Source organism: Mustela erminea, chromosome 11 (assembly GCF_009829155.1).
Source record: "Mustela erminea isolate mMusErm1 chromosome 11, mMusErm1.Pri, whole genome shotgun sequence".
Taxonomy (NCBI): domain Eukaryota; kingdom Metazoa; phylum Chordata; class Mammalia; order Carnivora; family Mustelidae; genus Mustela; species Mustela erminea.
In genome coordinates this window covers 17,887,324-17,914,558 of record NC_045624.1, presented here as the reverse complement: position 1 = coordinate 17,914,558, position 27,235 = coordinate 17,887,324, and the positions used below count along the sequence as shown (strand labels likewise).

At 41.2% G+C, this 27,235-nt stretch overlaps 1 protein-coding gene across 3 annotated transcripts in view; it reads left to right on the top strand.

Annotated features, from left to right (window-relative positions):
• CALD1 (caldesmon 1) overlaps nucleotides 1-27,235 on the top strand; it is a 120,394-nt gene that overhangs the window by 17,892 nt on the left and 75,267 nt on the right. For 2 of the 3 annotated variants that reach the window (XM_032305844.1, XM_032305849.1), the window contains exon 2: nucleotides 2,748-2,857. In XM_032305844.1, the coding sequence (XP_032161735.1) occupies nucleotides 2,787-2,857 (71 nt within the window). In that variant the 5' untranslated portion in view covers nucleotides 2,748-2,786. Of the gene's footprint in view, nucleotides 1-1,774; nucleotides 2,046-2,747; nucleotides 2,858-27,235 lie in introns of those variants that run through there. The other variant, XM_032305846.1, reaches the window with a different exon arrangement.

The following is a 27,235-nucleotide window of genomic DNA, read 5'->3' as shown; positions in this document are numbered from 1 at the left end:
GGAGGACCTCTGGGGGATAAGAGTGTGATGATTAAGGAAGACCTCCAGCCCCAGCCTGGTGGGAGAGCAACTGAGAACCATTTTCATAATCATACACACCTTCCCTCTCCTGCACAACCTCGTATACCCTAATGGAGGGTCCTACCTCCATCATGCACGTGTGCGCTCTCCTCTCTCTCAGATGCTCTTGCCACATGTCCACAAACTGTAACCCAGAAAGGTACGTGTCTGCGTAGATGCATCCAACAGTGACCCCCTCCCCCACCCCTAGTGCCCCCACGTACATGCTCCGCAGCTTTCACATGAATAAATGGACAGATAAGACTTTGTCTAGGGCTGGGAAAGAAAACAAAAAGCACCCAAGTAAGTACTAAAAGGTGAGGAGTAGGTGGAGACAATGGGTAACCAAAGAAGAAATTGCGTGGGGAGAGAGCCGGGGAGGGCGAGTAGCTAAAGGGGCCACATGCTCTTACTCAGTCTCCCTGCCCTGTGAGCACTCCGAGACATGGCCAGGCTCTGGCAACCGTGCGTGTCCCCAGCCTGCTTGGGGGTACTGACTTCGCTGCTGTTAGCACCTGCACACCTGTGTAGCCTGGGGAACTCAAGGCGTGGCTACTAACCAAGCAGCCCACAGGCCAACAGAGCTTGGTGGAGGAAGGAGCAGAGGGTTTCGGGGATGCTTTTCAAGCTACTTGGATAAATTAAGAAAAGTGAGGGGCACCTGGGTGGCTCAGTGGGTTAAGCCTCTGCCTTTGGCTCAGGTCATGATCCCAGGGTCCTGGGATCGAGCCCTCCATTGGGCTCTCTGCTCGCTGGGGAGCCTGCTTCCTCCTCTCTCTGCCTGCCTCTCTGCCTCTCTCAAGAAAGATCTTGTGATCTCTGTCAAGTAAATAAATAAAATCTTTAAAAAAAAAAAAAGTTAAATTGTTTACTTACAGACAGACCTCTTTCTCCCATTTCTGTTTGCTGTTGCTATAGTTATCAGCCAAGTGGTTCGTCTACAACAAAAGACTGCGCGGAAACAGGGATGAGAAGAGTTTACTCTCTCCCTGCACCTAGGATTCAATCCCCGAAGTTCAGTCCCTGCCCATAGGGCCCTTCTCTTCCTGCACTGCACTCAGAATGGGAGCCCACTTGGGGGTGGGGCGGGGGGGCGGAGACACACCCCCCCCCACCACTACCTCTTAAGGGATGCTCAAATCACTTGTTGTCCATTCTGATAACTATGGAGAGATCAAGCTGGAAAACGAAAAGATATTTATGGTTGATGAAATAGTAAAGGAAAACAGTTTCTTTTCTTCATAACCAACAAAGTACTTAGAAAGTACTCTTGTTAAGAGTAAGATGGAGAAACGCCTTCAAATTTTAAAATTCCCAATAAACACCAAAATTCAAATTTCTTAAAGATTTATAAGCAGTATAAATAATACCCTGAGGGATAAGAAAGGGGGAAAAATGCAAACATTGCGTAGTTGTGTTTTTGTTGGCAGAGATTTTATTTTTGTTTTTGTGAGTTTTTTTCAGGGGAAAATGCTTGAAAAATTAAAGAATCTGACAATTTATTTAGGATACTTTCTGAGCCTGGCTTCAAACTCCGAGTTTTGCTTTTTGCACCCCTCAAGCAAAACTCTCATTAGGCGATGGCTTTACGTTTTGCACAGCTCCTTATTTTCCTACTCAGGGCAAATGGCTCGTCTCATGTGCACAGAAAGGGCTGGAAAATATTTTTTGTGATCTGAGTGCAGCAGAGAGTCTAGGATTCCAGAGGAAGTGGAGGCCTCCCGCTCCACACAGGAAACAATCTTCAAGCAGGCCTTAAATGCCAGATTCCAGGCCGAGTTTAACTAACCACTGACAGCTCTGTAAACAAAGCAAGGACAAAAAGCGCCCGCTTCCCCTTTTCTGGTAGTCATTTTGGGTTTGGGGGCTGCAGGGGAATTCTGGAATCCTTGGCTTCATGGCACAGGAGCTCAAGGGAAGCGAGTTCCTCAGTTGAAGAGCTGCAAAGGGAAGATCTTTCTGGGACTAAAACCGTCACGGAGGAGGTAGGCGAGGATAAAGCGGTTTGGTCACAAAGAGCCGGGACTTTGGAGCTCTGAAACAGCTTGAGCATCTGCAACTGCTTTTAAAAATGCTGCTGACTTACGTTTATTCATGGTATTATTGTTGTGGTCTTTTTTTTTTTTTTATCATTCTGATATTAATATTCTTTCAGAATATACAAATTATGCCTGGATACTTCTATTATTTTATTACTTATTTTCATTCTTTTCCTTTTCCTTTTCTCTTAGTACCTACATATTCCTTTTTGCGCCACTTCTTTTTTTCTTTTTTCTCTTTTCCTCTTTCTTTGTTCACTTTTTCATAACCTTTGTCTGTGGCTCAGAAAGTTACAAAGAATAAAATCATTCAGTAGCTCTTAAGTGTTATTACCAGGATTTCAAATCTTCAAAGTCTCTCTGTCTCCTGAGGTTTTTACTTATTGATTTTTAACTGTAATCCTGGGATCTTTACTTATTTGTCTCTAATAAGTAAGTTTCATGAATGAGACTCAATTTAGTACATGAAGGACTCAGCTCGGGAGCCAGAAATTGGTCACTAGCCACCTTGCCAGCCTTCTAAGGTGTTTTTCTTCAGAGTAAAGAAGAAGAGAGAGGGTGAAGAAATGGCAGGGGGCCAAAGCTGAAAGTGATTCATGGGAAACACTTTGATTCATCTGTGATATTGACCTACCTCCTCCCTGTTAGGTCCAGATTCTCCTGTCTCCCTAGACCTGAAGCCACACCATGGATGATTTTGAACGTCGCAGAGAACTCAGGAGGCAAAAGCGGGAAGAGATGCGTCTGGAAGCAGAAAGGTAAGGATCTAAGTTGGACAGTATTTGTATTCTGTTACTAATAGTGCTGGTTTCATGCTCCAAAGATCATCACTCTGAAGAGCCAAATATATCGCACACTAAACTGTTTGCCAAAGTAGTTATGGAAAATTCTCCTGTTATGATTCTAAATGCTGTGTAAAAAAAAAAAAAAAAAAAGAAAACCAACATCAAGGAAGAGAGAGATTCTAGAGGAAGCAAATAGTTGCATGAAGTCAGAGCCTACACTGGAATTTTTGAATAACAAAGGCAATGTGTGGATAAAAGTTTTAAAAGCAGTTATAATGTTGAAATGACAGAAAAAATGACAAATGCTGACTATGAAACCAACTAGGAAATGGGAGTCTTTGGTCTAAAAATGTAAAGGCTATAAGACCCAGATGGATCTTGTGACAAATTTTTATTCTTATTAGAAAAGTAACCAAATCCAGTAATCCACATATTAAAGGTTAATAGTTAATGGAGATTCTGAGTGTAGTTGAAAGCTGTTGTGTTGTTTGAGGCCTCTGTTGTGGTGACTTCAAGGACAGGTTGGGGCAGTGAAGCAATGACATACGAGGTATGGGGCATAAATGCATCTTGTAAAATTTGGGCCTCAGGGCAAAGGACATATAATGTGACTTAGATCAGACAGAGTAGGCATTCTTGGGTGTACCTGACCAGAGGGAAGTATTTTATTTCAGGGAGAAACCACATGTAAATGGAGATTCTCTCCAGGCATTTGGAGATAGAAATGTTCTGTCTTTGTTCAGAAAGGGAAAGAAATGATTATTAGAGGATAAGTTTGGAAACACCCAGTGTGGGGTGGCAAGTGGACAGTAGTGATAATGTCAAGAAAGCAAGCGTAGGGAGAGTGAGAGGTCATAAAGATGTAACAGAAGCCATCAGAGGAGACAAAGTGTCAAGGAGATGGGGAGAACTAAGGAGAGCATCCATGCTGAGCGGCCATCACCATCTTAGAGGCAATTCCGAGCCCAGGGGGCCATACCTCTTACTCTTCCCAGTGATGTGTTACATGGCCTCGATCCAACTGAAAGTCAATGGAATACCTTGACCCAACAAATATTTATTAAGCATCAATCAAATTTCCATGTCTGTGTTAGGGACAGGGGAAGCAGTGATGAGATACACATAGATGTGCTTCTGCTTTTATGTCCCTCATGGCTTTCTAGGAAACCAACATAAAGCAAGATCAAAAAACAGACCAGGCCAGCGTCTGGGTCTAGAGGGACTCAGGAATGAGGACAGGAAATTGGGCATCAGGCTAGATCAGTATCTTCAGCATCTTTGCTTTTCCAGGTGAGCAGGGAGATGGGAAATCAATGTGCAAGGAGCACTAATACCAAATTGCTGTGATTTCAAATGCTCTAATTACAGTGAACAAACTTGGTTTCCTTAGAACCAGAATTTTGCCTAAGAATTTTCTACACATCTACATGGTTCATCCCTTCTAGTTTTTTGTTTTGTGTACAAGGACATATTTTCCTTTAAAGTCAGTCATTAAATGAATGTACTCAGTGAAGCTTAGTTAGGTACCCTTAATAATCTAAAGTAAATTTATACAAATTTATCCTAATTGGGGTATTATGTTCCATCTGATTCCTTTTCTTTATTTTTTTTCCCCAAAGGAAGCATTTAAGCATTTCCTTATACTTGTACTGTTTACCTTTTCATGTTTCAAGATGAACCTTCTAGGTCTGTTATTCTGTGATGTGTTAAATAAGTCCGTGTTCACTCTTTAGGATTTTATAAAATCTAATCGTTTATGGGAAAGTGAAGGTCAGGTTTTATGGTCCAACCAACTTTGATGGTAAAGTTCAGGGTGTGTACAGGAAACAGATGGCCTGAGCCAAAAATCAGGGACCATCCAAATTCATGGTTTTGATCTGAAGATAAAGGACATAGAAGACCCTGAGCAAATCCCTCTTCCTTTATCTTTAGCCCTGGCTTCCTCATCTGTAGCAGGAGTCGGTTTTTCTCTAGGGGATTGGTGGTCATTTTCACATTCCTTTTGCTTTTGGTATTGTCTAACTTTTTTTTTTTTTCACTAATGGTCATATATTACTTTATTTAAAACAATAAGGCATTTTGCATTTTGGAAAATGTGACCCTATGGCCTTAGATATAATTTCCCAGGGTCAGACTAGAGAAGACCTAAATGGCCTTTGGATTTAGGGAACTAAAAGAAAGGACTCAACCCAGACCAGGAGTGCTGGTGGTATAAATTAGCAAAAATAGAGTGGCCTCAAGGCTCAGAGCTGCAGATTCATTCATTCACACTTCCCATAAATTTTTGGTGGGCATCTACTCTGTTCTAAGCCCTATTTTGGGCACTGAGGGTAAACCAACAGAATGACAGAATTGGGAAAAGTATGCTTCATGCTTTTCAACCTGTCAAAACCAAATGATGATCAAGACACTACATATTATATCCTCAAGTATAATTTATACCCCAGTACTCCTTAAAAAGTATTAAAGATGGCTTGTGCCCTTTGTATGCTATACCCCTGCAGACAGTGTGAGGAAAGGGACACCACAGAGAAGAGAAAGTCTATTGACTTCCACTGCCTGCACACAAAGGCTCTCCAGATAAAAACACCCTGTTATTTCAAGTAGTTGTTATTGGGCTTGACGAGCAGGTGCAGTTCAGCTTTGCAGTGATAAATAATTGAAAACTTGTACTTTCACCAGATGTTATAACCACAAATTAAAACAACCCAGATTCTTACACATTTCATTCTTCAGAATAAATTTAAAAGATTATTTAAAAAGCTAACCATACGTTTTGTGCCTTGCTGGCTTTTACGGGTTTGGGACCAGAATGCCGTCACTGCATCACGCTGCCCCGGGACCGTCGTACACCCACCTCGCTCTACTGGTTCTCATCTGGGCTCTTTGAAATCATGTGGCTTTCCGTAGCCTGACTTGTCCTTCCCTTAGCCTGCGCATCTTTTTGTTACTCAGCTTGTCCTTGTCCTACATTTGGCTATATCATTCTTGAGTCCTTAAGATGATTTGGTAGAAGGAAGTACTTCATTTCATCATCATCAAAAAAAAAAATGTATTGACTCTTTATAAAGCACAAGGTATTACACTGAATCACAGGGATAAGTGGTCCCAGTCCAAGCAGTGTCCCAATAGTCACAAACCTCATATCCTTGGTGGATTAGTAACTTCAGAGCAATCTTGAGCAAAAAGGGGCAAAAACATTGCAATAGACAAAATAGATTGAACAAGGAATCAGTGAAAATTCTAAGTGCATTGTTTCTAAGTAAAAGATACTATTTGTACACACCTCAAATTAAACTGTATTTTTAAAGTAGTTACCTATTTGAACAAATAATAGGTTTTTTTTAAAGATTTTATTTATTTATTTGACAGAGAGAGATCACAAGTAGGCAGAGAGGCAGGCAGAGAGAGAGAGAGAAGGAAGCAGGCTCCCTGCTGAGCAGAGAGCCCGATGCGGGACTCGATCCCAGGACCCTGAGATCATGACCTGAGCCGAAGGCAGTGGCTTAACCCACTGAGCCACCCAGGCGCCCCAACAAATAATAGTTTTGCTCTTTATTATTTTTCATCTATATCATGAGATTAAAAAAAATTAATGTGTTTATTCTGCTTCCCTTCCTATATCTATCTTTTGTTTCAGTCCCTCTCTGCCTTTGTCTCTGTGTTTCTCAGTGCGTCTTAAATGTGTTTTCCACTGGCCTGTGTGCTTCTTCATTAACCCTTGACTCGTGTGTTTCCATTTCTTCTCCTATCTGCATACCTAATCCATCTTACCCTGGATGATTTACGCAGGTGCTTTTGTATCATCAGGGCATACATACATTTCAAGGGGGAAAACGTAGGGAAGAGGAAATATTTTCGAAGGGGTCAAATTCAGCTCTTTTCCTGCTCAAGTAGAAAGTAGAAGTAGAAAAAAATGCTGGGCCTTTCATATGTATCTGGCAAAGATGGACTGATTACAGCACCAGCAGTCAGTATGTCTGAGTAGAACATATATGTCCTATATAAATGAAGACACACAAGAAGGCATTAGCAGTGGGAGACAGTAGAGCTTAGCAGTCAAGGGTGTGCCTGTGCTTTCAGATCCCAGGTCTACCACTTAATTACCCAAATGAGCTTAAAAATTATTCAGTATTTCTAACTTTGTTTTCTCCTCTCTTAAATGGGGGACATAATATTCACCTTATCGTGCTTTTGCGGGAAAACAAAGAGGTAATACATGGAGGTATTAACACAGTACTAATTACCTAGTATTTATTACCTAACCACTTCCTGAATGATCATTTTTGTCTATTGAGTGTTATTCAATAAGCATCTCTATTAATTATTACTATAGTTATCTAATTTGATTCTCAAAACACACAAAGAATTAAAGATACTATTTTACATTTACCATAAAACAGAACAAAATAAAAAATATGAAGCTTTTCTTTCTGCACTCCTCAGAGGCTCCAGGAACCTTAGGCAAAATGAAGAGCAGGAATTTGCTACTTAGTGATGAATTTCGAGTGGAGGTGATGGGTATCAGGGCTCAAGGAAGGACTGCTAGATGGTGTCTCAGCCACAAAAGTCGACACCCATTCCGGTGGAGTTCCTCTTTTACATGTGGCCAAAAGGGTTTTGAGCTTGGGTTTGTCTGCTGAGAAACCAGCAGTGAAGTTTTCTCCATGAGGTCTTCAGTCGGTCACACTTTTCCCAGTGCTGGGCTTGTTCACACAACAAGCAGCTCTCCCACTTTTCAAGACGTGAACTCATTACATTCCCAGCTCATGCCGTCCACATCCAACACTGAGTTTCTCTTTTTGATCAGAAGAAAGGCCCCTATTGTAGAGTGGCGTTATCAGATTCAGAGGCTCAAAGACATAAATAAAGAGAATGGAAACACTCTTGCTGTTGTCATCATTCATACATTTTTATGAGCCTCTGAAATACACTGATGATTAGACATTTTGAAAGTAAATGTTTTTACTATAGTAGAAAAACAAACAATTTTTTTAAATCCACTGAGTCTAAGTAGTTCCCTCCCAGGACTTGGACACTAAAAGGTTTTTACCTGATTTAATAGTGTAGCCAATCAATGGTTATACGACACACAAACACAAAAATGCTTTTATTTACAGTGCTTAGCATTGAGGTCTTGAAATTTTATTTATTTTTTATTTTTTTCTTAAAGATTTTTATTTATTTACTTGACAGATAGAGATCACAAGTAGGCAGACAGGCAGGCAGAGAGAGAGTAGGAAGCAGGCTCCCTGCTGAGCAGAGAGCCCGATGCGGGGCTCGATCCCAGAACCCCGAGATCATGACCTGAGCCGAAGGCAGAGGCTTAACCCACTGAGCCACCCAGGTGCCCCGAGGTCTTGAAATTTTAAATCAGAATTTTTCAAATGCAATTTTTTGTTATTCTGTAATCAGAAAATTATTTCTCATTAGGAAATGAAATAAAACATTCCTTTGGAACTGTCTAAATTATTAGAGCATCTAAATTTGTTCAAAACTATCCTTCACCTCTCAAGTCACTCCAAGGGGCAAAACAAGTGTTAGGACTTGTATCTACATTTCTGCTTTGAGTTAAAAGTTCTTTTCAAGTAACTTTTTGAAAGAGATTTTAAATGATTTCTGTAAAGTTTTTATATTTATTTGATATTATTTAGGGTCAGCCCCACTTGAATGTGGGGGCACGGACAAAATGAGATGGATAATCTTCACCTGAGAGATCTTTGCTTATTTGTTTGTGTCCAGCCACATAAAGAATCAAAATATATATACATATGCATATCCTCCCTCTCGTGTTCTCTCTCATTCTAAATAGACATTATTTATTCTCTGTCAGTTTATAATTGGTGAGATTATAAATGGTGAAGATGGCATACTTGAACCAGTTTCCACTAGCCTAGTAAATTCCTCTGCCACTAAAGTATCCCACTTTAAGGTGGCGTGGAGCATCAAGGCTCTACCCAACATGGCAGCCATTCAATCGAACTTGAAAATCTAGATTCTTTTAAAAAGTGTTTTTCTCAGCCTGGGGTACCTGGGTGGCTCAGTGGGTTAAAGCCTCTGCCTTCAGCTCAGGTCATGATCTCAGGGTCCTGGGATCGAGCCCTGCATCTGACTCTCTGCTCAACCGGGAGCCTGCTTCCCCCACACTCCCGCCTGCCTCTCTGCCTACTTGTGATCTTGGTCTGTCAAATAAATAAATAAAATCTTTTTTAAAAAATGTTTTAACATATTTTTATTCAAGTGTAATTAACATACAGTGCTCTTAGTTTCAGGTGTACAAAGAAAATCTAGATTCTTGAGGACCTCATATGCTGACTTATAACTTCCTTCTTAGGAAAATTGTGATATATATATATATATATACACACCAGTACACTTGACACTTAAATTAGTGAATTTTTCTTATAGGCTGTGTGTGTGACACAATTTATCAGTCTTTAGTCACCTGAGGAAAATCAGAATGATGTGTTTTTTAAGCATATGGGCGACAAAGTCTGACAGACCTGAGTTCAAATCCTAACTTTGACAACTACTAGTTGGGTGGCCTTGTGACGAATTACTTAAACATACTTTGCTTCTATTTCTTTATGTATAAAAATGGGAATAATTATTCTGCCTCATAGTCACTGTGAAGATTAGACTAGTTAACCTGTGTAGAGAAACTAACACAAAGCCTGGTATATACTATATGCTCAATATATGTTAGATGTTATTATTAAAACCATATTAATGTTTTAGTGTATCTTTGGCACAAAATAATATTTTACTGAATTTGAATTTTTATTCATGTCAGTTCATTCATTATGATATGCCGCATCCTTACTGCAAAGCTTCTCTCCTGTGCTGATCTCAGTAGTTGCTAAGATGTTTCTGTTGAGGCTGGGAAAGAGTTAAATCTTTTTGGAGTGCTTGGGTAGCCCAGTTGTTAGGTGTCTGCCTTTAGCTCAGGTCATGGTTCCAGGGTCCTGGGGTTGAGCCCCGCGTAGGGCTTCCTGCTCAGCAAACCTGCTTCTCCCTCTCCCTCCCTGGGCTGCTCCCCCTGCTGTGCTCTCTCTCTGTGTCAAATAAATAAAATTAAAAAAAAAAAAAAAAGAATTTAATCTTTGGTTCCATCTAAGTCTACTGCACAAATGTAATTGCTATATGAGATTTAAAAATCACAGACTAGCCATGTGGTTAATTTTCTAATTCATTAATGATATGTTTTTTTATTTAAAACAGTAAGTGTGTAAAAACTCAGAATTTTACCTCAAGAGTTCAGTTCAGCAAAGTAGTTCTCAAATGGAAAAGAGTATCAGCCAAATATCTCATCCAGTGTTATAAGGAAGGAACTGTCTTTGTTCATTATCAGCCAAGTGCCAGCTTAAGCGGTACACTCTATTTACCTTACATAATTTGATTGTCACAACAACCCTATGCCTTGTTTAGTCTGTTCAGGCTGAATACCATAGATGGCGTGGCTTATAAACAACAGAAACCTCTCTGGAGGCTGGGCAGTCCAAGATCAAGGCGCCAGCAAGATCAGGATCTATGAGGTTCTGCTTCCGGGTTCCTAGACAGCTGCCTTCTCACTGTGTCCTCACATGGTCGGATGGGCAGGGCTGTTCTCTGGGGTTGCTTTTATACAAGGACACCTATCCCTTTCATGAGGATGCCATCCCCGTGCTCTAATCACCCTCCCCCCAATCCTCAGCTCTAAGTACCTTCACACTGGGGGATAGATGTCAATATAGGAATGCAGGGGAAGGCAACAAACATTTATCCTAGAGCAGACCCGGGTATTACTGTCCCTATTTTATGGTTGAGGCATCTGTAGAGCTGAAAGTTTAAGTAACGTGTCCAGCTTCATAAAGCTAAGGAGTGTAGTGCGGTTCTGCCTGCCCCAAATCTCAAAGCCTTTCTACAGTAACAGATAGATCAATGGAATTTTTCATGTTTCAGTTTTAACTGGTTGTCTTGACTGAAGGTCCATCCTCTCTACAATGCCAGAGTAACTCCCTAAGATGGGGAGAAAACATTCAAAGCAACAAACTATAAATGAGAATTGGGGGCCTAATTGAACTGTTCTTTATGCTTATTCAGGTGACTTGCTTGCATATGTAGACACAGTGATTGTTTTATTTGCCCTCTAAAACTCTTCTGTGTTATTCCCATTTCACAGAAAAATAGAAACAGAGAAGATCGAGTTTTCCCCCCTCAAGCCAAGGAAGGCTGTTGGCATCGCTGCTCTTGGCTTTTCTTTGGATTTTTCCCAATAAGACTATAGTCACCATTAGGATAGGGACTTAGTCACATCATCACTCATAAAAACTTACGGCTGTCACTGACCTTACAGATAATCTTCTGCAATGGAAAGTGACTTTTTCATTTTTGGACCACACACTACTCTGAGTCTCTGATGAAAGCTGTAGATCCTCCTCCAAGAAGAATGCACACGCGTACCCACAAAACTTGGCACTTACTTCCAGTGGCATCATGGACCTCCACCCACAGACCTGCTGGGGGCCCGTGAAACGCTGGGCCAAGAATCCCTGACCTAATGAATTGTAAAAGTTTCATTTTACGGAACTTGAGTATAGGGATGCTGACTTTCTCAAGATCATCCAACTAAGCCTTCTTGTACGTTATTCATCTCCCTGAATGAATGGAGCTGTCTGGAACAAGTGCTCTGGCTATCGATTAGGACATTTGAGCATACTTCTGGGAAAGTATATATGCTGGAAAGTATTGTACGTAGAGTGGGTTTCTTTAATTTGAAAACAATTTATGAATAATATTTCTTTTTTTAAAGATTTTATTTATATATTTGAAAGAGACAAACAGTAAGAGAAGGAATAAAGCAGGGGGAGTGGGAGAGGGAGAACCAGGATTTCTGCTGAGCGGGGAGCTCGATGCAGGGCTCGATCCAGGGACCCCGGGATCATGACCTGAGGCGAAGGCAGGTGCTTAATGACTGAGCCACCCAGGCACCCCTATGGATAATATTTCTAAATAAAAGGAGATTAGGTCAGATTACTTCATGGGGAGATAAAATGAAAAGAAAAGAAAGATAAGTGGATAGGCAGAATGAAAACAATTCATTGTTAGGAACTGGAAATCCAATTTTGCCAAGTCAAGAAAAAAAAAAAACCCTGTTGATTTTGCAAATAGAACTTTATCTGCCATCAATTTTGAGATTCTTCTATTTGGCATATAGGATCTTGGCAAGATTTCTTTAAACAAATCTTAATTATGATACTAAGTTATTATGTAGGATTTCTTCATCCTTACGAGTTTCATTTTAGCGATTCAAACCCCTCAAAGGATTTTTCTCATGAAATATGTAAAAGATAAGAGCGAATTTGATTCCTTAAAGAGGATTTTGTGTTTCATTATTATTACTACCATTTTTTGAGAGGATGGGGCACATCGAAGGGAGACACAGACCTGATGCTTTCCAGAAAACAGGATCGCTCAGATTTGGGTTTGAATTCTCGCAGGGTTACCAAAGACAACCCTTCGCTTCTCTCATCACATTTTCTCATGAGGAAAACAGCCTTATAAGGTTTCACGTAGCACCAGATGGATAGAGGGTAGGTAGGTAGAAAGAAACAAATAATATATATTAATATTCGACTAGTGCTCAGTAAATGTGACCTGTGTTTGCTGGTTTGGGGCTGGCTAGAGGACATGGTAAGGAAGGAGCTATCAGGAAAGCCCTCTCCAGGTCATATCCCCAAGAATCAATGAATATGTGCTTAGTTATCATATTAGACAGTTTGGTCTAGTCTTCACTATGCTTCAAATCTGTTTTAGCAGCCTGTCTTGAAAGCCATGGCAGAATTATGGATATGAAGTCTCTATGCTGAAAAGAAAATCAACCTCCTTATTTCTAACAGTCTTTTTTCATTTTCCCTACTGGTTTTAAATCAAGATAAAAATACAGGATAGTTTGGTATCTAATGTAGCAAGGTCTTTATCTTAAAAAATTATATATCTAATACTCAGTTAATCATGTATTTTAAATAGTTTTCTTTTGCCTTGTGGAATTATCACTTTATTTTTCATATTACATAACTATGGTAGTAACCAAAACCCTCTCAACCATATATATAAATACTGTACTAATAATATAAAGAAAGTATGTACCCATTTTTCACAAAATAATTTTTAATCATTTTATTCTAAATTTGTGATTTTATTCATTTTAATTATGAGAAGCTGATACATGCAAAATAATATAATTTATACAGAAGTTGTAAATCATTATAATGCATGTTATAAGCTTATCACTGAGCTTCACATCTAGAACATTTCCAATGCCACTGACACTTTCTCCTGACCCCTCTCTAATCCCATCCCCTTGCTTCTTCATCAATATAATTAATTAGTATCCTGAATAATTTTTTTGTTTGTTTTAGTATAGGCTCCATGCTCGGTGTGGAGCCCAACATAGGGCTTGAACTCATGACCCTGAGATCAAGACCTGAACTGAGATCAAGAGTTGGGTGCTTAACCAACTGAACCACCCAGGTGCCCCATAATTCATTTATTTTTAAATAAAATTCTAAATAAGAAAATATGAATTAGGCGATAGTTTTTCTAGGACCCTGTGATCAGAGCATTCCAAAGATTCTCTCCAGACTCAGTTGAAGGTGTTAATGAGAGACCACAGTTCCATGAGAGTGCAAGAAGTTTGTCTTTCCGAACACACAGGATCAAAGGGGTCCCTCTGCCATGTAAGGCTGGGAACTTTGGAGAAGTTTTGCAGACCAAGAATTCTCTACAAACAAAGAATTTTCATCAAAATCAAATAAAAATGTAATGAAGCCTATCAAATATGTATGTTGAATCTATCTATTCTGCCCATTGATTTTCTCACTGACCAGGCAGATACAAGAGATCTTCATTTGCAGCCTTCATCTGGCTGGGTGGGAATGGCAGACAGGAATGATTTGATTCCAGACTATTCCAAGTTCTTAGTCAAGGGAAATCTATCTCAAGTCTTCTAGGGAAGTTCTTGACCTTTTTTTTTTTTTTTTTTAAGATTTTATTTATTTATTTGAGAGGGAGAGAAGAGAGAGAGCTCATGAGAAGGGGAGGGTCAGAGGGAGAAGCAGACTTCCTGGCAAGCAGGAACCCCAATATGGGATTTGATCCCAGGACTCCAGGATCATGACCTGGGCTGAAGGCAGTCACTTAACCAACTGAGCCACCCAGGAACTCCAAGTTCTTGACCTTTATGATCCCAGAGGTCCTTAGCAGTAATACAAGAAAGTACCACTGGAGATGAGACATGAGCATGTTGGAATGATGTAGAGGCTGTATAAGTAGATTTTCATTCATCTGTGAATGAGGTTAAAGAGGAATAATGTGCATACTTTGTGAATATTACTAGTTCTTTTCACTAGAGTGCTGTCTAGTAAGCAGTGTTCATCAACAGTTTCTTAAGAATGTAATTTTTAAAAAACTTTAGAAACATTCACTTATTTTTAAGTTTAATTTTCTAATTATAAATCATTTTCATGCATGCAACTGTTAAACAAGTTTGTAATGTTTTCTTAGCCTAGTGGTAGTCAGCAGATATGCTCAAACATATTTTCAAAACTGAATTTCTTTTTTTTTTTTTAAGATTTTATTTATTTATTTGACAGAGAGAAATGCAGTGAGAGAGGAAACACGAGCAGGGGGAGTTGGAGAGGGAAGCAGACTCTCTGCCAAGCAGGGAAGCCCAACTCGATGCGGGGCTAGCCCAAGACGGGGCTTGATCCCAGGACCCCGGGATCATGTCCCAAGCCATACGCAGACACTTAACTACTGAGCCACCCAGGCACCCCAAAACTGAATTTCTTTTAAAATATTCTACGGGCTCCTGGGTGGCTCAGTGGGTTAAAGCCTGTGCCTTCGGCTCAGGTCATGATCTCAGGGTCCTAGGATGGAGCCCCGCCTTGGGCTCTCTGCTCAGCAGGGAGCCTGCTTCTTTCTCTCTCTCTGCCTACCTCTCTGCCTACTTGTGATCTCTGTCAGTCAAATAAGTAAATAAAGTCTTTAAAAATAAATAAATAAATAAAATATTCTAGAATTTATATTGGCCTTTCTTCCAGTTAGTCTAAATTAGTGAGATCTGACCTTGCATTTGAGTTTAGTACCAATGGACTAAGTCAAAATGTGAGAGTTTATTTTCCATTTTAATAACTCCCTGCATCACATACAGTTCCTTTGTTGGAATAAAAATCTTGGTAAAAGTACACATCAGCCACTATAAATAGCACCCATGAGCCTGTACATTCAGGAGAGTCTCCGGAGAGTGTATTTTAAACTGCACGTTGTTTAGAATAGGAAATTCTTCCAATATTCATATTTTCCACTGTGGGTGACATGGACAATCCTGTATCACATCTTCACAAGCTTCCTTTTTCCTATACCATTTAGGAAGCCAACTGATAAGTTTCCAGAAGATTGCTCAATATGTGCTATTTATTTGCCTAAGGTTAACCTGCATTTTATTGTCCAGTGCGAACATTGCATACTTAGGGGCTCTCCAGATGAAAGCTAGGTAACTCCTAGAGCTGGCACCAGCAACAAGATAATGAAAGGGTCCTTTCTTTCTGGAGTTCATAGCTCTGCTGTGCCTACTTAGAAAAACAGCAGGCAACCCATTTTTGATTCCCACAGAAAACCTTGCACTATTGGCAGATCTTTCTGGGGAACTCAAGAGACCAATGTGGAAAATAAGTGGGCAGTAAGTGAACAGACAGACGAGCAGGATGAGGTGATGGGGTATCGTGCTGGTTCAAAGACAAGCAGCCTCGGCAGGTGTAATGGCACAGCCATCTTCCCCAAGTCACTGTTGGCAATGCTACTAGTTGTATACCTCTGCCCACTCCTTCCTTGAACAGTCCTTCTGTTTCTCTCACCAAGTCTTGTGTAAATCTTGATTTTGTGTGTGTATGTGTGTGTGTGTGTGTGTGTGTGTGTGTGGCCCTTTTGGGGGATCTAATATCCCCTCACCATTTCTCCTCTCTCTCTTTTTTTTTAACGACTTTATTTATTTATGTAAAAGAGATTACAAGTAGGCAGAGAGGTGGGGGGTGGGGCGGGGAAGCAGGCTCCCTGCAGAGCAGAAAGCCTGATGAGGGGCTGGATCCCAGGACCCTGGGATCATGACCTGAGCTGAAGGCAGAGGCTTTAACCCACTGAGCCACCCAGGCACCCCTGTCCTCTCTTGAGGAAGAAGATGAGAAGCTACTGTTGAAGGGCCTTGGACAAAAACTGTGGTCTAGAAAGAGTTGATACCTGATGCCCTTCCTTTCTGCTCTTCCCCTTTTAAAAGGCCATAACTCTTCCTACCCAACCATGAAAGCCAAATATCCCAAATATGTGTCTGCTTTCCGAGCCAGCATCCTCAGAGTATATCCTGGCTGCTAGGAGAGTCTCAGGACCACAAAAGCTCCAGGGCTGACAAACCAAACAGAATGAAGTTCTGTAAAACTCAGGGCTGAGGCAGGACGGAAATTCCTAATGCTCTCGTATCTAAGTGCCTCGCATCCCAGGAACCTGCCTATAAATTCTCTCTCATTGTGGGATTTGTCAGAGCTGTGGAAGAGCTGAATCGGGGAGGCATAGCCTGTAGGAAGAAGCTGGTTTTCCCTGAGAACGCCTCCTGAGTGCAATTACTGCTAGGAGGCATATTCTTGTCTCCCATTGGGTTCTATGGTCAGAAATTGAGATTCTCTGTTCTACATTCTTGGAAAAGAGTTTGCAAATGCAGATCACTAGACCTGGACTTGATGGGTAACGTGTCGAAGAGCATGCAGTCGGTGCCTGGACCAGATCTGGAAACTGTCATTTATTCCAACTCCGGTACTTGTTCCTCTGCATTTGGCTGTGCCCAACCCATACAAGTGCCTCTGACTGCACAAAATTACCTTTTAGATCAAGGGTAAAAGAAGACACTGGATAAAACTAGCAGATCTGGACTTCCTCACCTGTCAAACAGAACTAGCACTTCTCAGGGTGGCTGAGAAAATCAAATGAGATAGGAACAGATGCCATAAAAAACATATAGGGTGGTTCACATGACATGTTTCTTATGTAGAGGAGCCTGTATGATTCATTAAATCGGATTCACTTCTATTTCACTCTCTGTTGAGTTGCAAGTTTCATTCTGATCGTATCCTGGGTTCCAAAGGAATTTTCATACTTCATGCTTGGCTATCTTCTGTAATATCACTGGCCCTCAGGCATTCTAGGCTTCCAAAAATCAGACACAGAGAAAATGCTGTAAAATGTTACCTGTCACTTTCCCTAGATCCCATCGCTCTGGAGAGGGCTCAACTGCAGATTGGAAAAAGCCAAGCCATTTTATCTGCCCTTTCCTTTAGTCATCAATTAAGGAGAAAATTCAGAAGATTTAAAATGATGGCTTTATCCCAATCAAAATTAAACCGTGCTGTCTGTGGGTTATTTCCTTTTCTGGTTTTGCATCTAACTTAGCAAAGGTCTTCAGGCTCAGCAGGATTCTATGCTCTTCCACACCACTGTCTTTTCCCTCCTGAACCTCTTGTAACTGGTGAACTCTTACTCAGCCAGAAGGCCCAGCTCGGCTGCCATCCTCTGGAAAACATCTTCCCAGAGGTCCCCTGTCAAAGTGACTGATTTCCCACCTTGAGTTGCCCATGGCTCTTTAAACGTATATTGATTATGGTCTTATGTTATTATTAACATCGCTTATATCAATTATTACTATTTTTATTTTGACTATTTCATATGGTTATTTGTTCATAGGTCTGTTTCATCCCACCAAATTAAGAGCAACTCTGCATTAAAAACTACATCTTACTTTTATTTCCCCAAAGACCAGTATGCAGTATGAATCAAGGAAGAAGCTAATGGCTACTTCAGTTCACATCTGTGTGCCAAGGCAGAATCTTGTTCACGTTGCCAAGATATTTATAGGGGGCAGAAATGTTAGTGATCTTTGTGATGTTCCCCAAATACTGACACCATCCATGTCTTCCTTGGGATTCTATCACTCCCTTGCTGTGCCACTGGAATTTTGACTCCCTATCTTTTATCTAGAGATATGAAGAAACTCATCTCATGGGTTTCTCTGATTACTAAGGATTATTGAACCATTACCTCGCAAACTTTTGACCGTTATGCTTATTCAGTTGCATCATGGAGGCAAATAATATTAATGTGGTAAGAATTAATTCCCTTTAGTGGGCCTATTTGCTCTGGTGCTCAAACCCTTTAGTATTATTTGTAATTAACATTTGCATTATCAGGACAGATAATTATCAAATTATAGGTTTCATACCAAACCCTAAGCAATCCAACAGTGAACAAGCTATATTACCCCCCAATTTTCTAATTTCTAGCTTCTTTTTCTTTCTTTTTTTTTTTTTTAAAAGATTTTATTTATTTATTTGATAGAGATGACAAGTAGGCAGAGAGGCAGGCAGAGAGACAGGAGGAAGCAGGCTCTCCACGGAGCAGAGAGCCCGATGCGGGGCTCGATCCCAGGACCCTGGGATCCCGACCCGAGCCGAAGGCAGAGGCTTTAACTCACTGAGCCACCCAGGTGCCCCTAATTTCTAGCTTCTAATGGAAGACCAAGTCTGTTGTCTTAGTAACCTTCGGTTAATCCCAGGAGGATGGGCCAAAGTAGAGGAGGAGTAGGACCAACCTCAGGCTAGCATTCATCTGAACACTCTTCAGAAAGAGTATTCAGAAATACTCTTTCTGAAGTAAAGAGTATTTAACATGCAAATTAAATCTCAAGATTGGACTCTAAATAGCAGATTTTCTAGTATTAGAATGTAGTAATGAACCAAGAAACGAAAGAATAAAGAAATACATGAGAGTTCATTTATCCAAGCAAGATATGGGAGGTTAATTTTATTTTCAGTGAAGTAGGATTTTTTTTATTTTAATAAATACATATACCTCAAAAAGTATGATTTAGAAGAAAGGGGGGAGGGGTTATAAATAACTATTAGTCAGAACTCTAGATTAGGATTCAGATTAATTCAGTTCACATTGACTGTGATACAACACATTCTACAAGAGGCACTGAGTTTCTTTATTATAAAAGTATGCCCTTTGGTTAATTTGTTAGCATAAAATTTACATTTAGGATAAAGTTAGTGCGTTGAAATAGCCCAGGACAGGTAATACCCAAAGTACACCCATAGCACACCCTCAAAACTGTATCTTTTCATTTTTAATTTCATTTTTAATTCTTAGGTCCACTGAAAAAGGTTAGAAGGAAAGATAATTTGAAGTTATCCTAGAAAGCCTCTGAATTCTGAAATACCTAGGAGAATCTTAAATTACATCAGCACTCTCTACTCTGCAACATAGATTAGAAAGCTGGATGTGTATTTCAGATCATTGGCTCTCGAATTTAAAATGTCTGCTATTTTTTGTGTAAGTGTTATCTATTTTCTTTTCTTTGTTGTCTTCATGAGGTCTTAAAATTAAAAAGCTTCCCAGAAGGATTTTGGCTTTTAAATGAGAAAAATGAATATGCTTTTTTTATTAAATGTTTTCACTGAAAAAACCTGCCTGGTTCTATTCTATAATTAATGAACAAAAGAAGAGCTCCATTTGCTTTTCCTGCCTTGATCCTAATGATAGCTTGATTTCATTGCTCAATAACTTCAAAGTAAAATAGCATCTTAAAGCTGAAAAGCTTTTCTCCTAGTCTATTTCTAATCTCCTCTCTCAAGCTGCCACCATAAAGTCATGCAAGAATTCTACAAAAGACAATTTCTAATAATAAATTCAACACATAAGTGTTGAATTACATTAGGTCTCCCAGATGTAATCAAGTGTAAGCTAACTGTAATCTACTGTCTTAGTCATTTGGGGCTGCTATAAGAGAATATCATAGACCGGATAGCTTAAACAACAGACATTTATTTCTTGCAATTCTGAAGGCTGAGAAATCCAAGATCAAGGTGCCGGCAGATCCATTATCTAGCAAGGGCCCACTTCCTAATTTGTAGTTGGCCGTTTTCTTGTTGTATCCTCATTTGGTGGCGAAAAAAAGCAAGCCGCCTTGTGTCTTTTCTTAAAAGGGCACTAATCCCACTTGTGAGGACCTCACTTTCATGACCTCTAATTACCTCCCAGAGTTCCCACCTCCTTATACCATCACTGGGGGGGGGAGGGGGATTAGAATTTCAACATATGAATTTTTCAAGGACAAGAATATTCAGTCTAAATCATCTGTGTGTTAGCAAGTCTGAACCAAGAATGGGCCAGTGGAAGAGGTTTGCATGAATACCAAGTCCAAGCCCAGGGTTGGTGGTGGCATCTGGGACTATCCAGATGAAATAGACGGAATTTCAGGGTTCGTTCAGTCTTGTGACATGAGAAGTATTCTCCCCCCTGAGGGAGGTATTTCCTCACGTCTTCCCTTGGCTTGGGTAGACTATTCCTCATGACAATTTTGCCTCCCTTTGCTCTGACTTCACCCTCATGAAGCATTCTCTGGGGACTGTGAGACTTTCTTATATTATGGCTTTGGGGAATGGTGAGAGTATGAGAGCTCTCCAGGCACTAAAGAGGGAGGTCATTCATTCCCTTAACTAATTGGCATTAATTAGCATTCTGATGTACACATCAGTGCCTTGTGAGTCTGGAAGCCAGTAGGTCTCCCTGAGACCTATCCACTTCAAGAACTCCCAAAATCCATTTGGCGGTGCAGCAGAGCTTCTAGATCCTGTACTATACTGAATGCTCCAAAAAAGGCCAGTCAGGGGAAGCCTCTAGGAGGACCAGCCAACAGGCCTGATTGTGGCAGCATCTCTACTCTATTGTTGTCACTCTTCAACCTGGGAGAGCAAATGACAAGTATTTGTCAAGTGTCTACATGTCTAACACTGTTCTAGGCTTTTTCAGGTGCAAGTGAGGTTTTAGGAAAAATCTCTCAGCGAAAAGTTATAATTTATTTATTTATTAAGTCCAAAATAGGACAGTACCTAACCAAGTATCATTTTTATAATATAATAGTAATCTCTACACCCCAAGTATCCGAAATAATGGACTCTTTTTCTAGCAATAGAACAAATACATGTTTTAATCCAATCCTGTCCTCCCCACCCCCGGAAAAAAATCTGGATTTGATTCTAGCTATAAAAGCCATGTGTAAATTTAATATCTAGATGCAGAAAGTGGACACCAGCAAATAAATTTATGGTCGTGGAACTATTTAGATACTTTGAACAAGAGTGATATACACTGAGAAACCTGTGACTTATGAATGAACATGCTTCCTTTGAAGATCTGACCTTTTTTCTTACACCCAAATTATATCCTTAGAGTTAGAATACTAGTATCTTAATTTCCTTCCCATCAGTTCTATCTATGGATAATAAAGTGCACATTCCTTTTTTTTTTTTTTTTCTTTTTTAGGGGTGGGTGGATGGAAGGAGAGGGAGAGAGAATCTTAAGCCCCACATCCAGCAGTCTCACAACCCTGGGATCATGACCTGAGCCAAAATTAAGAGTTGGTTATTTACCTGACTGAGCCACCCATGCACCCCACAAATTCTACATTCTAAAGCATTTAACTATGGCCTGGATTCAGCTTCCTTTGGGTAGAAATCATATCCTTCCTGTACATACTTCTTTCCTAGAATTATATAAGATATATATAATTATTTTCACTGAGACTAGAACCAGGGTTTTATAGATATGCACTAGCAAGCATACGGTCAAATAGCTGTTGTTAGAACCCTACTGTTTCCAAGCACTATTTTATTATTTTTTAAGATATATTTCAAGCTGGAGGGCAAAGGAGGAGTTGGAGGCATGATCCTTTTTAGGTAGAAACTTTTCTCTCCAGGGAAAGAGAATAGTCTGGCTGGTAAAAATCCAAGACTTTACAAAGAGCTTAAAGAGTAGACCTAGGGGGCACCTGGGTGGCTCAGTGGGTTAAAGCCTCTGCCTTCGGCTCAGGTCATGATCCCAGAGTTCTGGGATCGAGCCCCCAGTTGGGCTCTCTGCTTGGCAGGGAGCCTGCTTCCCTTCCTCTCTCTCTCTGCCTACTTGTGATCTGTCTGTCAAATAAATAAATAAATAATCTTTACAAAAAAGAAAAAAGAAAAAGATTTTCATGATCTTAGGGTCCTGGGATCGAGTCCCGCATGGGGCGCTCTGCTCAGCAGGGAGCCTGCTTCCTCCTCTCTCTCTCTCTCTGCCTGCCTCTCTGCCTACTTGTGATGTCTCTCTGTCAAATAAATTAAAAAAAATAAAAAATCTTAAAAAAAAAAAAGGAGTAGACCTAAATAATTGCTGCAAATGGGTTTAAACAGAAATGGGGAGCCTCACAGCAAGTTAGCTGGAAGGGCTGACTCACACGTGACAACATAACTATTTCTCAAATGCACGCATATAAGGATAGGCTCAAATATTCTCATCTTTCCTCCTGAGATGGCAAAGTATGAAGAAGTAGTCTCATGTGCGGAAACTTCATGCAGGTTCGGGCTGGACACTGGTTCTTCAAGAATCACTAGAATTCAGAGACGTAAAGGGGATTTTAAAAGGCTAAGCAAAAGAAAAAGGAACAGCTTTGTTGGGTCAAAACCAGAAAGCTTCGGGAAATAACGGGCAAATGGTGGCAAATGCTAATAATCTTTTCACCGAACAAAAGTCCCCTTTATGATAAATGTTAGGATGCAGTGCACTGATTGAAGACGTGTGTTAGGTTGACAGTGGGATACAACTAGAGGTCAGGATATGCCTAAGGGGAAGAGCCAGCAGTGGAATGCTGGGCCTCAAGGATTGGCCTTGAGAAGAAGAGAATGCCCTCCTTTTCATGGAGTGGTAGCGTCATGGTGAGGGGACCAGCATTTCCCCACGAGAAATAACAGAAGCATCAAGACAGAGTGAAAGGATGTCTCATTCCTGCACTCCCATCCCGATTCATCCTAGAACCAAATACACACGATGGTGGCATTGATGGTGATCCCCCTGGAATGCGGCAAGTGGCCCAAAGGAGTAGCTTGCAAGAAAGTGGATTGAACACAGATTCAGGAGAAGCACTGCCTCCAGGAGGGAAGGGAGAGAATGCTATTCTAAACGAGCACAGGGGCACTAAGTTACTTTGAAATTTTTATTTCTCAGCCAGATGGTGAGCACATAGATGTTCATTATGATTTTTCCATATTCCTTTTTGTTTGTCTAAAAGATTTCAGAATGGGGCGCCTGGGTGGCTCAGTTGGTAAAGTGATTGCCTTTGGCTCAGGTCATGATCTCAGGGTCCTAGGATCAAGTCCTGTGTTGTTGGGCTCCCTGCTCAGAGGGGGGTCTGCTTCTCCCTCTCCCCTCCACCCCTCCCCCTGTTTGTGTTCTCTCTCTCTTGCTCTCTCTCGAATAAATAAAATCCTTAAAAAATAAAATAAAATAAAATAAAATAAAAAGAGCAAAATGTAAGTTTAAAAAGGTGCAGAATGCAGAAGGGGGGTGGGGTTATGGACATTGGGAAGGGTATGTGCTTTGGTGAGTGCTGTGAAGTGTGTAAACCTGGTGATTCACAGACCTGTACCCCTGGGGATAAAAATATATGTTTATAAAAAATAAAAAATTAAAAAAAAAAAGGTGCAGAACGCTGATAGCTGTTATCCATGTATCTTCAATCAGAATCTGCCTATGATTATCAATAGAATCACATTACTAGTAATATACTTCTTAATGCTCCTGCTCATGCAGGATGACCACCCCACTACCAATTTAAAAAAAGAAAAAAAGAAAAGGTCCTCTCTGATTGTTTCTGGAAGTCTGTCTCACACAAGATCATGTGCCACATGCAGCCTCCCATGGCTCCTTGCTGCTAGGCCCCTATCCCCGTGAGGCCCCGGCCCCTGCTCTGCCACCAAGTCATTTCAGAGGTGCCTCCACTGCCTCAGCCCCGTTGCCCACCCTGAGACCCTGGGCCTCTGTGTCAAAGGCACCATCCGGTATCCTTGTGCCTCTAGACTTTCAAGCTACCAAAGTGGCCCCACATTCCCTTCAGCCCTCTAGAATTTCAGAACCATGTTGTGCTCTGGACAGATATAGGACTGGTAACTCTGTCCTCTGCTCTGCTACTCTTTGTCATTCAGGCACCAAAGGTTGGCCTAGACTCAGCAAACACGTTGTGGAAACAGCTTCAGCTTCTCTGCACTCTGCTTTTCCTCAGGGCACAGATATGTGGCAGTTGGGGCTGGGGGCTGAGGGGCCAATTCCAAGGCATGTGAGAGCCAACAACTATCCAGACCCCCATGCAAATTGCCCCCCACCCTCTACCCATGTCATTATTACTCAGTCACACCCAGATGCATCTCAATTCCAGTCAATTCCATTGGTGGGCACAATAAAACTTGAGGCCAGGCCACCATTCCCATCACTCACCTTCCATTTTGACTCAATTACAAACAAAATAAATCCACTTGGTCAAAGTAATGATTTGCTCATTATGAAGCCACATGCACTAAATCTTTTATGCAGCACATATAGAAGGCCTGCTCTCTGCCAGGCACTGTGCTAACTGGAACAATGGAAGGGTCAGAAAGATGGCTGGGACACAGTACCCCTGCTCTAGGAGCTCACAGCCTAGCAAGTGGAGCAAGAAATACATCAGTATACTGTTAGTTCAACCTAGAACCTTGAACTCAGTGTTGCCTCAAATCAATAGACTTCCTAGCTTTTGAAATTCAGGGATGTGCCCTTTGAAAGATCTTTTCCTCCCTTTTTGAAATCAGGTTTTGTGTTCCTCAGTTCCCGAGACCTTTGACCAAAAAAATACAAAACAATATCCTGAAAGAGTTGAAAGATGGGCCTCTGAAAACAGTCTGGAGCTTTCTCTGTGAGGGGCAAATAACAACAACAAAACTAGCTTCACAGTAAATGCTGGAAGTAGACTGATGAAGTGACAGATCTAGAGAGGAAGGAGAGGGAAAAAAAAAAAAAAAGTCCTGGATTTAGCACAGAAATGAATGAGTGATCTCTGTAAGAGATGCTGTTATCAATGCGAAAATGACATTAAGATGTGTTAACAGGAACATGGCAGGCAGCGCTGGGCCTTCATCCAGGCACATTCAGCCTTGGTCAGACCTTTATTATGTCCAATTTTGGTTTCCTGCTTGAAGAGTTGTTGTATTTCAGGCTGATATTAAAAGAATGGAAAATAGGCACTGGCATCTAGCCTAGAAAAGACGAGGCTACAGGATGATTTAATACCTGTGGCCCTGATAGAGATATTTCAGCAACAGGAAGTGTAGTTCAGTAACAGAATAAATTGAGCATAAGGGCGATTAAACACGGGGGCCTTGATCGCGGGATGTCGTCTTTGAAGCACAAGTTCTTCAGCCCTGCTGCTTGCAGAGTACGGTTCACTTCCTATCTTGTATTACAATTTTTGTATGCATATCTTGCCTTCCTTTGGGGCGACCTTCTCATCTTTGGATCCCCTACAGCAGGTACCTAGGTGATCGGCTCGTAGTATGTATTCAAATGGTATCACGTGAGGAGGGGTAAGGGGGTACCAGTTGGGACAAACTACATCGCCACCATCGTAAGGGAGATAAGAGAGGGTAGTGCCCAAGACCTGTTGCAGGCCTATGGACAGATCTCACAAGGAGTAGTTCAGAGAATTGTGTCAGCCAAGGCCACAAGGATACTAGTGAAGGACAGGTTGTTGCACAGAAAGAGTAGGGTGAGGGGTAAACGGTGACTTTTCCATAGCAATCCGTTTGTTCCTCCAGCCGCAGCCAACACACCACAGACCCCTACAGGAAGACCCAGCCGGAACTAGGAAGACATCAGCCAAGACACAATGGGGCAGGAGAGGCAAGGAAAAGGCACTACTGGAAGGGAGAAAGCAGAAGAAAGAGAGAAGAGGCATCTGTAATTTCTGCAGTGGGACCTGGATAAAGGGAGGAGTATTTCATGTCAAGCTTTCTTAGGAGGGTACATTAAAATGCACGATCACCAGGCAATACAAAGCAGTATCGTTCAAGTGCACAAGCTCAGTGTTATGGGGGTAGAGAGGCCTTGAGCTGTGGAGGGAAGATGAAAAGGGGCTCAAGGAAAGTAGGAAAGAGGGTCTGCCTGCAGAGAGGTAGTTAACCCCTTTCATTCCATTCCTATCCACCCCTTGATGAGTAGCTGTCTGGGTAAAATGTTGCAAATGCCCTCATTCTAAGGATATAGAGTCTATGAATTTCTCTGTAAGAAAATATTGTTCAGGAGGCTTTTTAAAAACTCCCTTTACATTATTGAACTGTTGCCTTTCAAGTGAGTAGATGTCTTTGGGGTTTGAGTTTCTGAAGGAAGTAAGTGGCTGTGTGTGTGTGTGTGTGTGTGTGTGCGCGCGTGTGTCTCTAAAGTGCATTAGGCCAGTACACAGGCGCTTCCCACATACCTCTCTTTTCCCTAGGGAATTGTTCCAAGGTAGAAGCTGTTCTCAAACAACCATTTCAGACTGTAAAGTCTGGAACAGATCATGTGGTCCAGTCTCCTACCTCCATGAAGTTATTTTTTTAAATCATATTTTATTAATAAAGGACCACCCTGTGGTGGGAGCTGTTCCTTCTATCTCACTGACCTCCTCCAGATCTTCTCAGCACAGGCTCTCTTTGATAAAAAATTAAATATAGTATCCAGAAATGAAGGATGCTCTGAGTAATTTGAGACTGGCCCAGACTTCCATTTTCCCTAGTAAGAGTCCTGAAATGTCCGACGTGTGATTCCCCACGCTCTTGCTGAAGGATGGATGACTGCCTCAGTGGTTCGCAGTACCAGCGGATTAATCCAGTTTTCAGAAACTCCAGTTCTGGAAGCTGGATGCTGAGCACCCTGTCTGTGCTATAGGGTGAAAGCATGGATGCCTGCTGGTCTCTGCAGGAACATAACACTGTGCACAAATGAATCTTTGCTATGTCTCCCTAATTTCCCTCCTCTCTCCTCTCTAGCCCTATCTAGCCAGACACCAGAGGGCTACTTGGAAGTTGTGGATGCCAGCCCTGCTCTGAGCTCATGGTTCACTTCTCTCCCCGCCTCTCAAATGCATCCAGTCTCCCTTTCATGGGCCTTTGTGTTCTTCCTGTTTCCCCACTGGTGTCTGACCCAGGTCCAAAACTCACTTCTCGCTTCACTATCACCATGTCAGTACCCTACTAAGTAGCATGAGTCATGACACCTGCTCCTTTTACTACCGCAAACTGAAGACAGACAGCTACTTCCCAGATGCATTCCATTAATAACAAGGAGCCAGCAAAGAATGTGCATGATTTCCCTCTTCTTATCTTTACAGCTAGGAAAAGAGCTTGGTGAATAGCCTTTGTATAGCTTGCCATTAGCATGCCTTTAGTATATGAA